The sequence below is a fragment of the Antedon mediterranea genome, chromosome 8, assembly GCF_964355755.1.
Source record: "Antedon mediterranea chromosome 8, ecAntMedi1.1, whole genome shotgun sequence".
NCBI lineage: Eukaryota > Metazoa > Echinodermata > Crinoidea > Comatulida > Antedonidae > Antedon > Antedon mediterranea.
Genome location: NC_092677.1, coordinates 25,993,045 through 26,010,735, shown reverse-complemented (window position 1 = coordinate 26,010,735; position 17,691 = coordinate 25,993,045). Strand labels below are relative to the sequence as shown.

The 17,691-nt window shown below is 34.6% G+C and overlaps 3 protein-coding genes across 6 annotated transcripts; 2 read left to right on the top strand and 1 right to left on the bottom strand.

Annotated features, from left to right (window-relative positions):
* Positions 1–5,039: 5,039 nt before the first annotated feature.
* On the bottom strand, positions 5,040–6,527 carry LOC140056589 (uncharacterized). Its single transcript, XM_072102013.1, has 2 exons — positions 5,974–6,527; positions 5,040–5,796 (listed from the first exon to the last, which is right to left on the bottom strand). The coding sequence occupies exons 1-2, from the start codon at positions 6,396–6,398 to the stop codon at positions 5,622–5,624; spliced, it is 600 nt and encodes a 199-aa protein (XP_071958114.1). The 5' UTR covers positions 6,399–6,527; the 3' UTR covers positions 5,040–5,621.
* A 664-nt stretch (positions 6,528–7,191) lies between these two features.
* On the top strand, positions 7,192–9,682 carry LOC140056831 (uncharacterized). 2 transcript variants are annotated; one of them, XM_072102326.1, is made up of 3 exons: positions 7,192–7,327; positions 8,004–8,411; positions 8,726–9,682. In XM_072102326.1, the coding sequence occupies exons 1-3, from the start codon at positions 7,272–7,274 to the stop codon at positions 8,997–8,999; spliced, it is 738 nt and encodes a 245-aa protein (XP_071958427.1). In that variant the 5' UTR covers positions 7,192–7,271; the 3' UTR covers positions 9,000–9,682. The 2 variants fall into 2 exon arrangements, with proteins under 2 accessions (XP_071958427.1, XP_071958428.1); XM_072102327.1 differs by having other exon boundaries at positions 7,194–7,323.
* Positions 9,683–10,554: 872 nt separating this feature from the next.
* LOC140057850 (NLR family CARD domain-containing protein 4-like) lies at positions 10,555–17,688 on the top strand. Of its 3 annotated transcripts, none has more exons than XM_072103613.1 (6): positions 10,555–10,619; positions 12,578–12,755; positions 13,065–13,157; positions 13,571–13,660; positions 14,223–16,981; positions 17,550–17,688. In XM_072103613.1, exons 1-5 carry the CDS (start codon positions 10,617–10,619, stop codon positions 16,502–16,504), a joined length of 2,646 nt encoding a protein of 881 aa, XP_071959714.1. In that variant the 5' UTR covers positions 10,555–10,616; the 3' UTR covers positions 16,505–16,981; positions 17,550–17,688. The 3 variants fall into 3 exon arrangements, with proteins under 3 accessions (XP_071959714.1, XP_071959716.1, XP_071959715.1); XM_072103615.1 differs by lacking the exon at positions 10,555–10,619 and adding an exon at positions 12,040–12,120; XM_072103614.1 differs by lacking the exon at positions 10,555–10,619 and having other exon boundaries at positions 12,745–12,755; positions 13,068–13,157.
* The last annotated feature ends 3 nt before the right edge of the window (positions 17,689–17,691 follow it).

The following is a 17,691-nucleotide window of genomic DNA, read 5'->3' as shown; positions in this document are numbered from 1 at the left end:
GAATGCTAGAAGTAACTTACTATAGTTACCCGAATAAAAGGTCCGGGCATTTAGTTATTCAAGGAAGGCGTTTATTTTGTTTGGGTATAATAATGGTAACATGTATAATCAAATAAATACACCCCAGATAAAAAAAAAATTATTAGTATAATAAGAATAATAACTGGATTAAACCTCATTTTATCCTGTTGCAAGTACAATCATGTAATAAAAGGTATCACAGACAACTATAATAGACCAATTCATTGTCATTATTCCGTAACACTGTTGCATAATATTTTTGAATGTTACCGACAAAACTTATACATAATATGTATAAGTTTTGTCGGTGTATATTATACACGTCTGTTCCCAGTGTAGATAATAAAACAATATATGTTTCTGGAGATTTATTATCAATACCACTAGAAACTTTTACATGTTTTAGGTACTGAATTCATTGACAATAAAAGCATCAGAAGTTATCATGATAAAATCATACTACAACACTGTACTACAGTACACAAGGGTGTTTTCAGGAAAGCTGGACATATTGTACAATAGTAATGAAGCTATGTATTGGCATTTAAAAATATGCAAAAGATTGTTTTCAAATTGTAGTCACAAACAAACAGATGCTAGAATGAAGATCCATTATGAGTGCAATTGTGTCAGGATAATGATGTGTCATTGTTTTATATCATTATACTGGCACCTGGAAGAGAAGATCCATTTAATGTTATCTATGACAGTGTCACTTTTATTCTAAAAGACAGAAACATTTCGTTAAAAAGCATAAAGAAGAAAACGAATCATGTAAAGTACCTTTTATCAGTTGAGAAACGAATTATAATTATTAAAATTAGAGTATTTATTCGAATTAACACCCGCTTTGAATAAAAGCCTCTCTCAAATAAACGCCACCATTCCCTCTAATAGAACACCATGTGGAATACGCCCGCCACATGCATTTACACAATAATTGTATCACAACACATTACATTAACTACCATAATCTACAATTTACCAAGCATTTTTTTCACTTTTTGATATTAATTGTGCTGTATTTTTTTTTACATCTAGGTGGTATTTATTTGATTATACATATTACCATATTATACCACAAATAAAGATGCCTCCCCTGCCCCTAAAAACCCCTTTGAACAATAAATGCCCGGGGAGTTTAATCGGATACACATGGCAAGTTACTTCTAGCATTCTGAAAAGAACTGTTGAGCTTGACGTTTCTATCAAAATGTTCTTGGGGTCAGCAATAACTAGTACTTGAAATTGAAACAATTTAAAGTATCAGTTATTGCATAACATTACTGTCTAAGGATAAGTTATGTAGAGATATGTTTTTTGTTTGAAACATTAGTAATAGTATTTCTGTTCATCTTTTAACCACATTTTCTATTACAATGAATGTAAATATGTATATTTCGAACAATTTGATACCAAATTTAAGTTTCTACGACCAGTACTTACAGAGATATGAAGATGCCATGATATGTGGGTCAAAGGTCAGAAATGGCATTTCTGATAATTTTTGACTAAAATGTCCCATTAGATTGAATATGAAAGCATGCCTTCTGAACATTTTGAGACTAAAATTGACTTGCTGCGACGAGTGGTTGCCGAGATACAAGTATCTATTTTTATTTGTTCATATAACCTTTGACCTTAACCTTTTGACCTTTGTAACATTTTTAAAAATGTGCTACAAATAATAAATATTTATTTCAAACAATTTAAGACCAAATTTAAGTGTCTACAATCAGTAGTTACGGAGATACATACATGCCCTGAGGTGTGGGTCAAAGGTCAGAAATGGCATTTCCGGTCATTTTTGACTAAAATGTCCCATTAGACTGAATATAAATGTATACCTTCTGATCAATTTGAGACCAAAATTACTTCGCTGTGACCAGTGGTTGTTGAGATTTAAGGACATATTGGTGTTTGGTCTTATGACCTTTCACCCTGACCTTTTGACCTTTCGCCACATTTTCAAAATGTGTAACCAAGCCAAAAATGATTGTTTGACCACCCTAAACCAATTTCTGAAGTCAAATTCTCTGGACCTCAAAGTGCATACGAAAGTTGATCTAGCTACTAGAGTACTACAATATTTCTGGAAAATAAATATGAATTTGAGTTTTGTTTTCAATCGATTTAGGAAGCTTTTTTTACGCGTCGTGTCGTCACTAAAGCGTGGTTCCCACTAGCGACGCAACACAAGGACGTAACGCAACGCAAGTGAATTGACCAATTACAAGCGATGGCTTATTCGCTTGTGATTGCTAACTGTCTATAACTTCGCTTGTCATTGTTTAAAACGCTTGCGTTGCGTTTACGTCCTTGCGTTACGTTCTAGTGCGAACCAAGCTTAAGTACCACACGATGGAATGTATTTTATGAAACCAAAGGGATAAAAGGGTTGCTATTAAAAGACAATAGTGCAAACTGCTATTAATAAATCTTCCACGCTTTGACGAGCAATAATTCTCGACACTTCAAGAGCACGTTGAACAGTCGAAATGAAACTTTAGCGTTTACTAATTGAATTCAATTAATATTCTCGCAAAAGCAGCAACAAACAAGACACTGATGTATAACTATTCTCAGCTGAACAAGCATACGCGCGCCCAATCAGCTTTCAAATGGATTTCATCAATTTAATGCCGACGTTGCAAGAAGTAAACACGATTATTAATCGGGATCGCGTACTACGTACCTCAACACAAGCCGTTGTAGGATTGGTAAAACCATGCATGTCCATGGTAAAATATCGTAGGCCTGCGTTAAAATACCAGAATGGGAGAGGGGAATAGCTGTGCTAAATTAAAAGGGATGTTGTTAAATCTGCTCTTTTTCTTTAAAAATATTCGCGAAATTTACACTTGGTTGAGCCTACTACATCTTCACGCAAATATTTTGTAAATACTGTACAAATAAAACCGACGCACAAATTGTTTTTTTTTATCATATTGTTAATGAAGTTTCTATATTATGTTATGAATTTCATAGACGAGTTGAACTAATAAAGGCGCTAAATGTTGTAAAAGGGTTAGCAAAATGTCTACATTATTGAGGGCGACAAACTTATTTCTTCGGGTATAGAAAACTAAGGCCAAAGAATATCTTAGTTTTCTAGATCTAGAAAACCAAGATCTTGACACTAGATTTCATTCGTTGATACAGTATTGCCTTTGATATGTAGGCCTAGCATCATATCTAAATTAAACAAATTTTGAAACAAGAAAATCCAACTACAGCTTTTCAATTTATTTTTTAATACTTTATTCAGCAACTCAATTATTTACACAATACAGAATCATATTAATATACAATTACTACAGTACAATTGATAGGAAATTAAGGGATCCCAAAGGAATGAAAACCAGCTACCAGCATTTATTAAAGCAATTACTGTAGTGTGAGTTTGGTTTCCTCTAGGATGCAAAGCAAGTAATTTGACCAATCAGAACAAGTTGGATGCGATACGGCGCATCATGATTGGTGTAGTTTAATGCAATATCTCCAACAGTAAAAGCTCAATATTATCCTTAATGAATGTTTATTAGTTACGTTTAAGTAGTGGATCCAGGATTTTGGAACAAATTATCTTAAAGATGTATTGTCTGAAAAAAATAATTTTTCTAATTTTTTTTTCTTGAATACGCCATTTAAATGTCCCACAATGTGTATTCACTTTGACCAAAAATTGGATCCAGAAAAAAAATTATTTACCTGAAAAAACTAATTTAAAGCAAAATATAGTTAAATTGTCTGCTAGCCAATGGGTTTTTGGTTAAATTTTAACTGTTTATTTTGTCATTTTATTTATTCAAGGTTTTTTTTCTACGGAAGTGATCAACTTTGCATTAACTACAAAATGGCCTATTCAAAGTCAGATTTTATTAATCTTCATTTTTCATGTTTTTGGGGGACAATGCGTCTTTAACGCTCCTTTAAATTTTGTGTGGGGTTCACTACACAATTTGTAAATTTAATCGACTTACCATTTCTGCTTACTTTTTTTTTATGCCTTATTCTCTCAAAATATGATTATATATTGTACAGGAAACATTGTAAAGACCTACACCACTTTAGCAAAGACCATCATCATGAGACCATCGTAGTTCAGATGCCGAGGCAGACTTCTACACCAAGTGCTAAAAACACTACCTGAAAAGCAATAGTTATTCGCACGCAAAATGCATAAGAGGAATTTTGGATTATTAATATTTCTCATTTGAATATATTTTGGAATTTGCCAAACTTTAAAAACTGGTTAACTACACCCGACCAACATGCTTGAAACAAATTTAGTGACCAAAAAATTTAATTTAGGCAAACACTTTCCAAAACATTTTAAAATAGTCAGTGAAGGGCAAAAATTCCTTTGATGTTTTTCGACACCAAGGAAATCGTAGTGAAAGCAGCCGCGGACGCATTGCAATTACAAACTGCACTACCTACATTCTCCGGATACTACACTATCACCGACCAGCAAACTAAATCTGTCTGGCACCTGCGACCGCATTTAAATTAGCTGTATCTCCCACAAGCCAATCAGCTCCCTTTTCTGGGCACTGTAATTACTATCACACATCTAAATTTTCAGGAATTTGCACCGACCAGCAAACTAATTCTGTCTGGCAACTGCGACCGCATTTAAATTCGCCGGAACTCCCACTAGCCAATCAGCTCCCTGCCATTCTGGTCACTACAGTACCATAACAATTAAATTAGCAGGAACTCCCTTTAGCCAATCAGCTCCCTTATATTCTGCCTGGAATTTTAAATTTACAGCAACTCTTTGAGATCAGCTACCAGTAAGTGTCAGGACACTGGTCTGCCAATCGGCTACTATAACTCAGGCCACCACCACCGCTAACGCATTTTGAACACGGGATCTAGTAATTTGGATTCAGGCAAGCCGAGATGCTCACAAACAGTAACAACTGGGATAGCTTTATACTGGCAATATGCAAACACTTATATACTGCAACAGTTACAGCTACTGTGCCTATTAAAAAATAAACAATGGTATATAAAGTTAGTATGTATTCTTTATTCCATACCAAAAAAGGCATTCTACATTTAAAAACACTTTTATTATAAACGGACTCACATTATTAACCAAGAAATATACAGTACTAAAATTGTGAAGGAATAGAGACTTATTTATATATTTAAAGAAAAAAAAATTTTAAGAGCTTCACAGCCTCCAGTCACCACACCCTTGCTATCAAAACAAGAACAATGATTATAGAAACTCTACACAATTTTATTTAACAATAAAAAACAAAGGAACTGTAAGTAAATCAATCGAATTTTCAAATTTGTGCAATAAAGACAAAGATGGTAAAAATGCAATTCAGGATATAATTCAGGATTATCAAATATGGGCGGGAACACCCACTTTCCACTAAGGTCTCATTTACTTATTGTCGACATAATCATATATTTTAAAAGAACATTTGCAGAACTTCATACACTGTATTGATTTAATGAATTTGCTTAAAATATCTAACAAAAATTATGAAAAGGGGAATAACCTTCTCATTGTGGTAACGTTCTCGTCATCTGTTGCACACAACCTATTCAGTTCATAAAGTTTAATACAATGGCGATTAGTGCGCAGGTGAACGAGATGGAGATTTCCTTGACGAACGAGAATGTGATCTTGACGGACTTCTCGATTGCTGCTTTGGACTGTCTCTGCGACGAGGAGTTGGACTGCGGCTCCTGCTTGGGGATCGAGACCCTCTGCTCCATGATCGTCTTCGCCTGCGTGGTGATCTTGATCTAAAGAAAAATGTTTATGCATTGAATATAAAACACATTCCAAATATTTAGGGGCTTAGTTTCTGCAATATGGTGAAAGTTAATCAAATTCCTGGACCTGCATAGAAAACAATTATTATTGAAATTAAATATCTAAATTAATTGAAAATTAAAATTGTAGGCCTAGGCCTATATTACCTTCTTCTCCCTCCACCGCCATCGTATCGGCTGCCGCCGCCGCCTCCATACCGGCTTCCACCACCTCCGCCATAACCTCCACCGCCGCCATATCGTCTTCCTCCACCCCCGCCGCCACCACCACGTCGTCCACCACTTGGTCGGCCATATCTAGCCATTTGTACACGCAATTCACGTCCATCTAAGACTGCTCCGTCCATTCCATCCAAGGCATCATCGGCATCAAGTTTATCATAAAAACGAACAAAGGCAAATCCACGGCTGTTGCCTCTGTACCTATCACGTGGGATATACACGTCTCCCACCTCGCCATATTTATCGAACGCTCGTTTTAATTCTTCCACCGTCGTTCGATAAGTCAAATTATCTACTTTCAGTGAAGTCATTCCCTCGGTATCAGGGGGTCCTCGGCTACCGTAAGACATGTTGATGCAGCTTAGGCTAAACGGTGCCTATACGTTTGAATATTTAACTGTAAAATGTGCAGATTATTCGGAGAGAAATTTTGCTAACACCTTCTTCGATCGGCACAAACGACGCAAAGAACGATCACAATGCGCATGTGTGTTATAAAGGGCGCAAACATTGGTGACGCCATCAAAAGGGGGCGCTATGCACAATAACTCTATTATCAAGCTTGTCTCCGGACCTCTTCATCACGTCGTATACTAAACGAGTTGAAAACGTGTTCCTCCTGACAATTTCTTCATTTTTTATGCCATTTTAATATCACATAATTATTCACTTTGACCAAAATTGAATTGAAGACAAATTATTTACCTAAAAAACTGTAAATATAGTAACAAATTAAACGTTTATTTGGTCATTTTATAAGTGAAAATATTGGTTTGTCCGTTTTCATGGAATTGATTAACTTTGTTAAAAATACAAAATGACCCTATGCCTATTTAAAGTCTGATTTTATTAATCTTCGTTTTCATAATGAAGGACAATACATTAATGATATTTCTGTCTTTTATTTTTTTAAAATAAGTTATTCATTAAAATGTAGGTCCGTCGTCCCGTGACTGAGATGACAAACACTGTCGCATATTGATTGAGAACCGGTCTAGAAGCCCTACCAAACAACCCGAGGAGTCGTCTCAAGGAAAAAAGTTGGATAATGTCAGTATAAGTGCAGTGGTAGGTACGGTAGTCATGCTACAACTTCCACTCCCAATCCAAGTGACGTGTAGTCATCTCTAATTCTTCGCGCGCGAATTTACTGTTTGACGTCGTCGACGCCTGGACGCCAAGTCTAGGACGGGCTTCCGTTTGTTCAACGTCGTCTGTCGTTCATGGAGCTGGAAACAAAATTTAACTTTGAAACCTGGAAAATGTCTACTCAAAGTAGGTATGAATGCATATGTAATCTATTTTTTTGTTAAATAATGTATTTTAATAATTCTGACACTATAATTTAATCGTAATTTAGGCATTAAAAATGATTGAACGATAGTTTTTAGATGCGCAGTCTCAGTGGTCTAATCGGGTACTACGGTCGTTCTTGTAGCTAGGTCAGATAGTGTGAAGGCCTCCTCTTCAACTCGTCGTATGACCTGTGTGTAATGTACAGTAGTAGGCATTGAATTGAATTGAATTGAAATTTATATTTATACTGGGTAAGACGAGGACTGCCGTAGTCCCGAATTTATTTTTTTTTGTAAAAATATTATAAATATGATATATAGCATAATTAATAAAATAGAACAAAAATAATAAAAAAATGTGACCTATTTTGGAAAACACACTGATTGTAAGACGAGGACTGCCGTAGTCCCGAATTTATTTTTTTTGTAAAAATATTATAAATATGATATATAGCATAATTAATAAAATAGAACAAAAATAATAAAAAAATGTGACCTATTTTGGAAAACACACTCGTTTGAGTGTTGGACTGTTCCATTGATGGAATGGGATACAGTATCAACAAACACATCCTGGTCTGATAGATAGACTGTTCTATTGATGGAAAGGGGTATAACTACAATTTCTTTATTAATTAATCAATATGTACCTTTTTTTAGAGTCTTAATGAGGTGGGACGATACCAAGGATTTGGTTCTTTGTAAAGAAATTCTGGTCGTTTTCCCATTCCGTTACAAGGAAAGAACTCAATGTCGTGGCTCCGCCTGGAAAAGAGTGGCTGCCAATTTAAAAGAAAAAACTGACTTGTTTTTCAAACTTGATGCCAGATCAGTACGCGACCGCTGGCACTGTTTGAAAAACCGTACAAAGGATAGAATAGAAAAGGAGATTTGTGATGGTATAATGCCCGAACTTACCGAACTTGACACATTATTACGAGATCTTATCAAACAGGATACCACCGATTCAGAAGAAAAAAAGTCGGATCAATTTGCGGAGGCGAAAATAATTATGGATGAAATGGCATTGAGAAAAAGGATGGCCATAATCAATGAACCGCGCAAGAGGTAGAATTTTCCCCTATTTTAAATCTTTTTTTTTTCTTTTTATGCCTTATGGAAAACAGTGTGCATTTTTGTTATATTCCATCTTAAGTGTAGGTATGACACGCCATGTATGCCAAAAATATCTTTTTCTTCTTATTCCTAATGAGAAACAGTGTGATTTTTGTTTAAGTAGGTATGGCACGCCTTTTATATCAAAAGGTTTTTATTTTTATGAATATTCGAATTGTGTTGCTATCAAATACCTATAGTCCTATTTATGTTCCCTAAACATTTTAATTTGATAGATTGTTTATGTTAATTATTCATTTTTGCAGGCCAATCGAGGATGACAGCGAGCAGGGAAGTAGTAAACGCCAAAACCAGGAGGATACGTCATCCATAGAGTATTTACGACTGAAGATAGAGAGCGACGCTAGGATAAAACAAGAAGAATTAGAGTTAAAGAAACGTGAGCAGGAGATTGCGCAAGAAGCTCAGCAGCAGATCATTCAGCAGATCATTCAGCAACAGAATTCAATGCTGACTATGATGGGTCAGCAAATGGAGCTGACAAGACAACTACTTCTTGTGCTATCAAAGAAGACATAATCAAATAATACTAAACTTTAAAGACTGTATTTATTTTATTTTTTATTTTTTTATTTTTTTATTTTCAATCTTTCTACGTGTTTACTACGGGGCGCCGTATGGGACATTGCTAATTTTGTCGAATTTTGTATTGCCATAACAAAAAAAACATAATTATAACAGGGGAGTAGCTGAAAAGCAAAAGTAATAAAACTGTCATCTTGTGATGTGCTTGACCAGCCCCTGTCAATTAGGACAATACAATAAAACTGAGATTATAACATAAATTTAGAAAAATACATAGCAAAATATTCTATTTATAAAATATTCTGATTGTAAAAAGTTAAAAATTCAGATGAGAAAACCATTAAAACTTGTAATGACAGTAGACAAGTCTCCCGGAGAAGCCAGATGCTGTAGCAACATAGCCGTCAAGGCTAGTGGCTAATTAAGCGGCCTCCCCCTATCTATTTGGCCCTTTGGAGTAAAAGTTTTAAAATAATAATTTGTTTTACAAAGAAAACTGTTTTTACTTACTTTATTTTTATTTCAAACATTTACATAAATAATATAACAATTATTTAAAGATAAAAAATATAAAATAATAACTAAAGTGAAAAAAAAGCATATAACAAACTATAACTTTAATTTTTAATAAAGTTATTAAGTAATAACTTTTCAACAAATTTTTGTCATAAATCTTATGCCATATATAGTATACACGCTTAAGTTTGAAATTAAATTTTAATGACAATGGAAAATGAAATAATTTATTATTTATTTAATTTATAATAATAATTAATTCATTAAATGTCTGATCATTGATTTTATCCTTTTTTATAGAGTGTATATTATATTTTAATTTGTAACATGAATTGTCAATAAGTAATGTGCTTATAATATATTTCATTATGTTTGTTTGTGTAATCGGACAACTTTAAAATAAAACCAATTGGTTTTCAACAACAGTTTTAAATACAGTATTACTATTTTACAACTTTCTTCGTACCGCCCTCTATTATTATATTTCGGTTACACAAAATTACGTTTTTTTAAATTATGTTTTTCATAGCGCCCTCTATGTATTAATGAATTATTATAGTGCCCTCTATCGGTTTTTTTTTTCAGTTGGGAGGTATGTCACTGGTAAACACAATTGAATAACCATCGACGTCAATCATTTATAAATTATTATCATTTAAACCAGAGCCATTCTGATTTAAACTATATCATAGCGCCCTCTATGGATTTATGAATTATTATAGTGCCCTATATAATTATTTTTTTTTCAAAAAAGGTCTGTCAATTGCAATTACAATTGAACAACCATCCATGTCAATCATTTATAAAATAGTATCATTTAAACGGTTTGAAAATGATAAGTGTTTGATTTTTAAAACAGCAAACAAAAATTGGGCTTCTTCAGTTCATAGGGGTTATAAGGCCCGCTACATAAATAACAGATCGATTCTTAGGATGCGGCCGCGTCATACCTAGACAAAGCTGGTATTCATGTATGTATAATACCGTGGTGTAATAACACCACAATGAATATAATACCAATTCATGTTCAGGATTTGCTCGGTGAACCTTCATTGTTGTTGAACGGTTGATTGTTAATAACCCAGTGAAGAGATTATGGTATGTTTATTTTGTACTTATTATTATTACAATTAATGTTAGTTTAGTTAAAATAACACATGCATTAATGTGATAGTATTGAGTTGGTATAGAGGCCCGCGTATACGGAAATGTTTCAATTGAATGTCTGCAAGATCACTAAACGGTACAACGGCGACAAGGTGTGTCTGGTGTTTCAGTCGCTAGCATAATGATACCGAGTTAATATCTTAACATAAATAGGCCTATATATTGATTCTTATATAATAGGCTTAATAACAATGGAACATTAGATAATTGCTATATTATGCATCTTTATAGAAGTCAAGTCAAGTATCATTTACTATCATTTGTTTTAAGAAAAAACATAGAAATTCTGTTTGCTCTGTTGGCGGAGCACAATATCCAACGGACACAACACGAACTCAAAAACATTACAAAAAAGTATCTACATTATGTTTAAGGCTCTAATAGATCCTGGAAAGAAACTATTTGTAAATCGTGCCTTATTGGCCTTAATAGAACGAAATCGCCGACCGCTGCGCATCAACTGGAACATACTATCGGCCGGATGAAATTGATCATCTTTGATAGCCACTGCCTTTTTCAGAAGACGATCTGAAAATATGTTCAATTGTGCAGATCCAATTATACGCGATGCGGTCTTGACTATTCTATTTAGGTCACGCTTTTCATTTTCGGTAGTGCTACCGAACCATACCGTTAAAGAATACGTTATGACACTCTCTATAACTGACCTATAGAAGGACGACATTATTTCAGAGTTTATACCAAATGATCTAAGTCTACGTAGGAAGTAGATTCTTCTTTGGGCCTTTCTAATACGTTTGTTAATATGCCACTTCAGATCATTTGAAATATAAATACCGAAGAATTTAAATTCTTCTACAAACTCAACTGATATACCATTAATAAATATTGGATATTTGACATTAAGTGATTTACTTAAGTCTACAACCATTTCTTTGGTCTTAGATACATTCAAGAACAGATTGTTTTCGTTACACCAGTCTACAACTCGTTTAACTTGGTTGCGATAATTAGACTCATCACTGTCATCATTGATTAGACCTTCAATGGTAGTTTCATCCGCGAATTTAGCGATGACAGTTACTGTAGTAGGTAACACAGTCATAGGTAAATAAAGTAAAAAGAAAGGGCGACAGAACACAGCCCTGTGGTACACCTTTATTTATAATACGCTAGCCGATATAATGGTGCCCACTTTAGTACGTTTGGGTCAATCAGTTAAAAAGTTTAACACCCAGTTACATATAGAAATATCGAAACCGATTTCAACCATCTTAGTGTGTAACTTATACGGTACAATCGTATTAAATGCTGAACTAAAATCTATATATAAAATCCTAGCATATCTTTTATCACGTTCGAAATGCTCTAAGATCCTATGCAAAGTGATCGATACAGCATCTTCGGTAGACCGGTTTGGTCTATAGGCGAACTGATATTGGTCAAGTTCTCGAGGACACTTGGCCTTCATGTAATTAAGGACAAAATGTTCGAATGGAAATGTGTTTGCTCAAAACATATAATTATAAAGTATAAAATAATTAGGCCTATTTTACATCTTATTTCTTGTGTAAGCAACATATCACCTTTATGTCGAAAGTTTGTTTTCTTCTTTTTCCTGGTTGTTAAAATGCAACAATTGTTTTTCTTGTAGGCCTATACGCACACTAAAACCTTTTTGATTGTACCATTTTTTAAATGCCTGTTTAGTAAAACAACATCTTTTTAGGTCTAGGCCTATACCAGAATAATAGAAAACAAAAATCACTTGTTTCATTTAATTATTTATTTGGTCTTTTTCAATAGTAGACCAGGGTCAACCTAAGTGAACTAAATTTCATATTAGGAATAAGTAGGCCTATTTGAGATAGTGGTTTTAACTTGTAGAAAACAATTCTCTTACTTGTTACTTGCATGTTTTACTTCAGGAACACAATATAGATGATATTGAAGACAATTTGGACAGACAGACTAGAAATGGTGACCGAATTGAAAGTGGTGAACAGGCAGTGACATTTGGCTCTGGTCCGGGGGAAGAGTCTGATATTGAAAGACCGTACTCAGACGTATCTGGTTCTAGTTGTAAAGGAACAAGAGAGTTATGTGGTACTCGATAAAAAATGTTGTTCTTTTTTACTTATATCTTCCAACAAAATAGGCCTAAGAATCTCAGAAAAGCGAACAATATACACAAATCGTTGTCATATTCCTATTCCGGCCTAAAACAAGAGTCGCGCTACAGTATAGTACAGATATCCCAACCCTCCCACCCTTCCTCCATCTACCTTCTTGTTAGCGAGGGGATAATTTACGTGCTCATGTTACCCCATTCCCAAAGAGAGGCAAAGAAACAACAACTCTGCATGTGTATAATTTAGTGTATAATGTTACCATTCACATTTCCTTTTTTTTCAGAAGCTCCCCGAATATTAAAAATGAATAACTCTGTGTGTGTGTTTAATAGTACCGTCGATAATATTAACGTGAATATCAGAAGTAGGTCTACAGGTACGTAGAATTGTACACAATAAACACATCCAATTGTATGATTCTTAATAAAATATTTAACCCTTCAAAAATTACACAATGATATTATAAAAATCATTTTAATTAATTAATTATGTATCAGTATAACTTTTGCTCAACTGTTCGTGTTTTTATGTTTGCGTTAAATGTAGTAGGAGGACCAAGTTAACAATAAGAAAACAAGGCCAGTATACATGGCTGCAATCGCGTGCTCAAATTTGAGTTAGTGTTTACCAACCGACCGACCGATCAACCGACCGACCGACATAGTGAGCTATACAGTCGCGTTTGCATTTTCACGCACGCTAAAAACAGTAATTATTTGACAGTAAGTCGATCAAGTGGAATTCGAAAGGCCTTTCCCGCATCTTACTCCTGTTTTATTTTATTTTCAGATCCAAGTTCCAACACTCCTATTAAAATCCACGTTGGTGAAGGGGGACATGTACAACATTTTAATACGACCACAGTAATCCAACCAGATGGTAAGTTTATTTTATTACGTAAGTCTACTACCATTTGTGAGCTTAATTGTTCCATTTCGTTACATTTGCGGTTTAACATCTAAAGGCCTACTGAAGCATCCATGGATGGATGCTATTATAGTTTAACGATAAATTCAATGAAATGGGACATATTCTTACTGATTAAACAATCTAACAAAGTTTCATTCAATTTGTAAAAAGTACATCTATGGCATAGCTTATCTCTACCGTATAACTTTTTTAATTGGAAAGAGGAAGGGATTATTTTTTTTGTAAATCGCGAAAACAAAATAATTTGTGTAGATCGCGAAAACAAAATAATAACCCGAGCTAAAATCGGGTACCTCGGGTCGGGTACACTCTTATTAAATTAAAAGAAACCATTTGGCGCTTCAAAATATTGAAATTGTTTAGAAGGGAAGGATGTGTTTCCTGCTCTTACACCTTTAATATAATAAATTAAATTATCTTAAATCAATATTTAGGACGATTCATGATTCCTTTAAGCAATAAATTATATATTAAATTAATATGTTTTGTGTCTATACATATTATATTTCAGAACCTCAATTATTAACTGAACAAGAACTCATTAGGTGTAGGAATCAGTTACGTCAATATTACAAATCAAACTGCAAAATTAGACTTCTTCCTTGGATGACAAGAGATCCGCGAAACAGACTTGAAATGAAGAATTTGTTTATTAGTTTGTATCTTATTTGTGAAGTTCCAAACGCGATCGAAGTTTCAGTACAGGTCCAACATTATAAAGAAGTATTGCCATCGTCATCACCATATCGCGCTCTTATTCGTGGAAAGGCAGGAGCAGGAAAAACCACTTTACTTGAAAAGCTAGCCTTAGATTGGGCAGAGGAAAAACTTCCACATACTCATAACGAGATTCCACTATTATTCTTAATAAGAATGAAAAGTGTTGTGAAGGGCGATACGTTGATCAACGCCATTTTCAAGCAAAGATTATTAGGAATCGAAATAGAGAGAATGTTCAAGACTAAGCTCAGTAATTATATTGATAATAATTCAGATAAGGTCATTATATTGGTTGATGCCGTCGATGAATATGGTGGTGAATATGGGACTGATGAGCCTGGCGAGATTGAGAACATAATACGCAATGAGTATCTAAGTGAGGCCTGCGTCATCGCAACCACTCGACCATGGAGGGCTTTTCAAATTATCGATAAGTCACCAGATGTTTACATTGGCCAGAATTATGAAGTAAAAGGCTACACTCAGGTGCAAGTTAAGGAATATGTTGAACAATTTTTTGGGAGTAAGGTTGAAATGGCAAATACGTTGTTGAATCAAATGAATATGACAGGTATATCAACTGGAATTGCTACTATACCCGTTATGTGTATGTTGATATGTATCTTGTATCGTGACCACAAAGCAGTGTTGCCAGATACGATAAGTGACTTGTATGAACTATTATATGAATATCTCATGCAATGCAATAGAAAAGACAACCTTGAGCAAGTTTCTGAAAGAGACAAGGTGGAGACAGTGGACAAACTCGCCAAACTGGCTTTCTATGGTTTGCGGAACAAGCAAATGTGCTTTGAAGAAGGAGAATATATCGACGCCAATGTCTTAAGGAATGCTTGTAAGATGGGATTACTTTTACAGATAAATCTCACCACTGAATCTGAAGATCAAACTTCATTTCCGGCGGGATTGAGTAGTTTGCCATTAATAAAAAACTATTATGAGTTTTTTCACAAAACTTTCCAAGAATGGTTTGCAGCAAGATATCTAGCAAGTAAAGAAATTAATTCACTGAACCAAATCTGTGAGCAGACGATTCCTGACATTCAAACCTGCCTTGATTTCGAACTACCTCTACGGTTTTTAAGTGGGTCCAAAGTTCCCGTGGTTTCAGAAGTTCCTACCAAATGTCTCTTGCGCATTGTGCAAAATACACAGGATTTAAGCGATTTTAATGACAATAAATTAGATTTACCAAAAACAAAAGAGTTCCAAGAGTTCCTTGAACTGCTTGTAAAATGTAACATGGAAAGTAAATCAAAAGGACGTTTTAATCACTTATTAAACGATGTGTTTGAGAAGTGTAATGCCCACTTTACGAATGCTACATCAATGACTTTACATGCTTTGGCTTATATGTTAAAGTTTGGAGGAGCATTAAACGGCTGTCCACACTGCGGGAAACCATCAAGTGATTTCTGTCCTCATCAATTGCGTATCTTAGATTTTAAGATTGGCTGTTATAGTGCGGACACGAATAGTGATATTGATATTTTGTGGGGAGAATTTGAAGCAGTTGGTAAACAGTACTACAAAAGATGTCAATTGCTCTCCAATGAACCTGAGGAAAAGCTTCAAGCAATCTTTGAACAGGTTAAGAACATGTTACCACAAGGTATCCCACATCTATCATTGGCTCGTACACTTGCTTTTTCAAAACTTTGCAAGTTTATGGAAACTTGGAAAGGTGACTATATCTTTATGGAAAAAGTAATACAAAACATACCTTTCACTAGAATAACAAATTTCACCATCAATGGCGTCAATCTCTCAAATAACTGCGAGTTACTTTGCAAAAATTTAACAACTATGACGTCACTGAGGAAAGTAGATCTGGGATGTACGTCATTGGAAGTCCAACATTGTTCCTTTATAGGAAAAATGTTAGGGTCGTTACATGAACTTCGCACATTGAATCTTCCTAAGAATAAACTGCAGGAAATTGGAGAGATCGTTGAACAACTTCACTGCGTTCCAAATTTAACTAGACTAGATCTTGAAACAACACATCTGACATCAAATAGCATGTCTCTTCTTGGCAAGAATCTGAAATGAGAGACTCTACGTACGTACAAATCTACTACTACAAGATGCCGTTGACGATTTTGTCGATGGCTTGCAAAGTATTTCTAATCTTGGACGGTTAAACATTACATTCGATTTTCATCTGCCTTATGAGAAAGTTACAAAATGCATACAATGTCTTAACCGGTTCGAAAATCTTCAACTTCTTTTCATAGACGGATTGTTTTCGCCGATAATTGACAGTGTGTTTAATGCAATAGCTACGAATCTACTGCCGAATCTAAGTAACTTACGATCATTGCGTTTACAAGGCAGGCTCGGTTTGGCTGCTGAAGAGGCAAAGAAACACGAGGTTACAAAGACAACTGCGGATATATTGGCATCAACATTAAAGTTTCTTCCTAGCCTAATTGTGTTACGATTAACTTACCTGTGGATTGCCAAAGAAGGCCTAGAAGCCATACAACGTGAAGTCTGTCTCCGTAAACAAAAGAATAGTAGTTTTAGGTAAGTATTTTGTAACATGTTGCATGCAGGTGCGGCTTATTATAACATTCCTTTCATTGACAAAAATAGTCTGGGCTCCAGACGGAGTTTTGTCTTAATATTAGTAAAAATATAAATATTTTTGCACATATGGCGTTTCATACGTGTATTACTTGAGTTTGGATGTATTTTCAGACAAAAATCGCGGTCGAAATAAAAACAAATAAAAAAAAGACAATAAATACAGACTTGGGGCAAGTCTATGACAAAAAGTGTGATGTGCCCAAATATGGTATTGGTATGCCTAAATATGGTAGTGATATGACATCATCATGTCCATTATGGGCACATCACATTTTTGTTGTCACATAAAGTTTGATAGTGTAGACAGAGCTTAACACCAACTAACAAACTATGTCTACATTGCCTCCGTTAAAGTGTACTGAATACGGTACACACTTTTGGACTATAGACATGTGACATAAGGTGTGAGGTTAGGTACAAAGCAATAAACATTATGTAATAATGTACGTGTGTACATGAAGGAAATAATTTATAATTATAAATTACAAATAACTTTTTTTTACAGATTTGAATTATACCCAGATTATGATGCAGAAGATTCTCCTTACGTACCCCAAAGCGTCATCATAAGTCTAACTGGCCATCAAAAATCATAAAGCTCTGTCTACACTATCAAACTAGTGTGATGTGCCCAAATACGGTAGTGA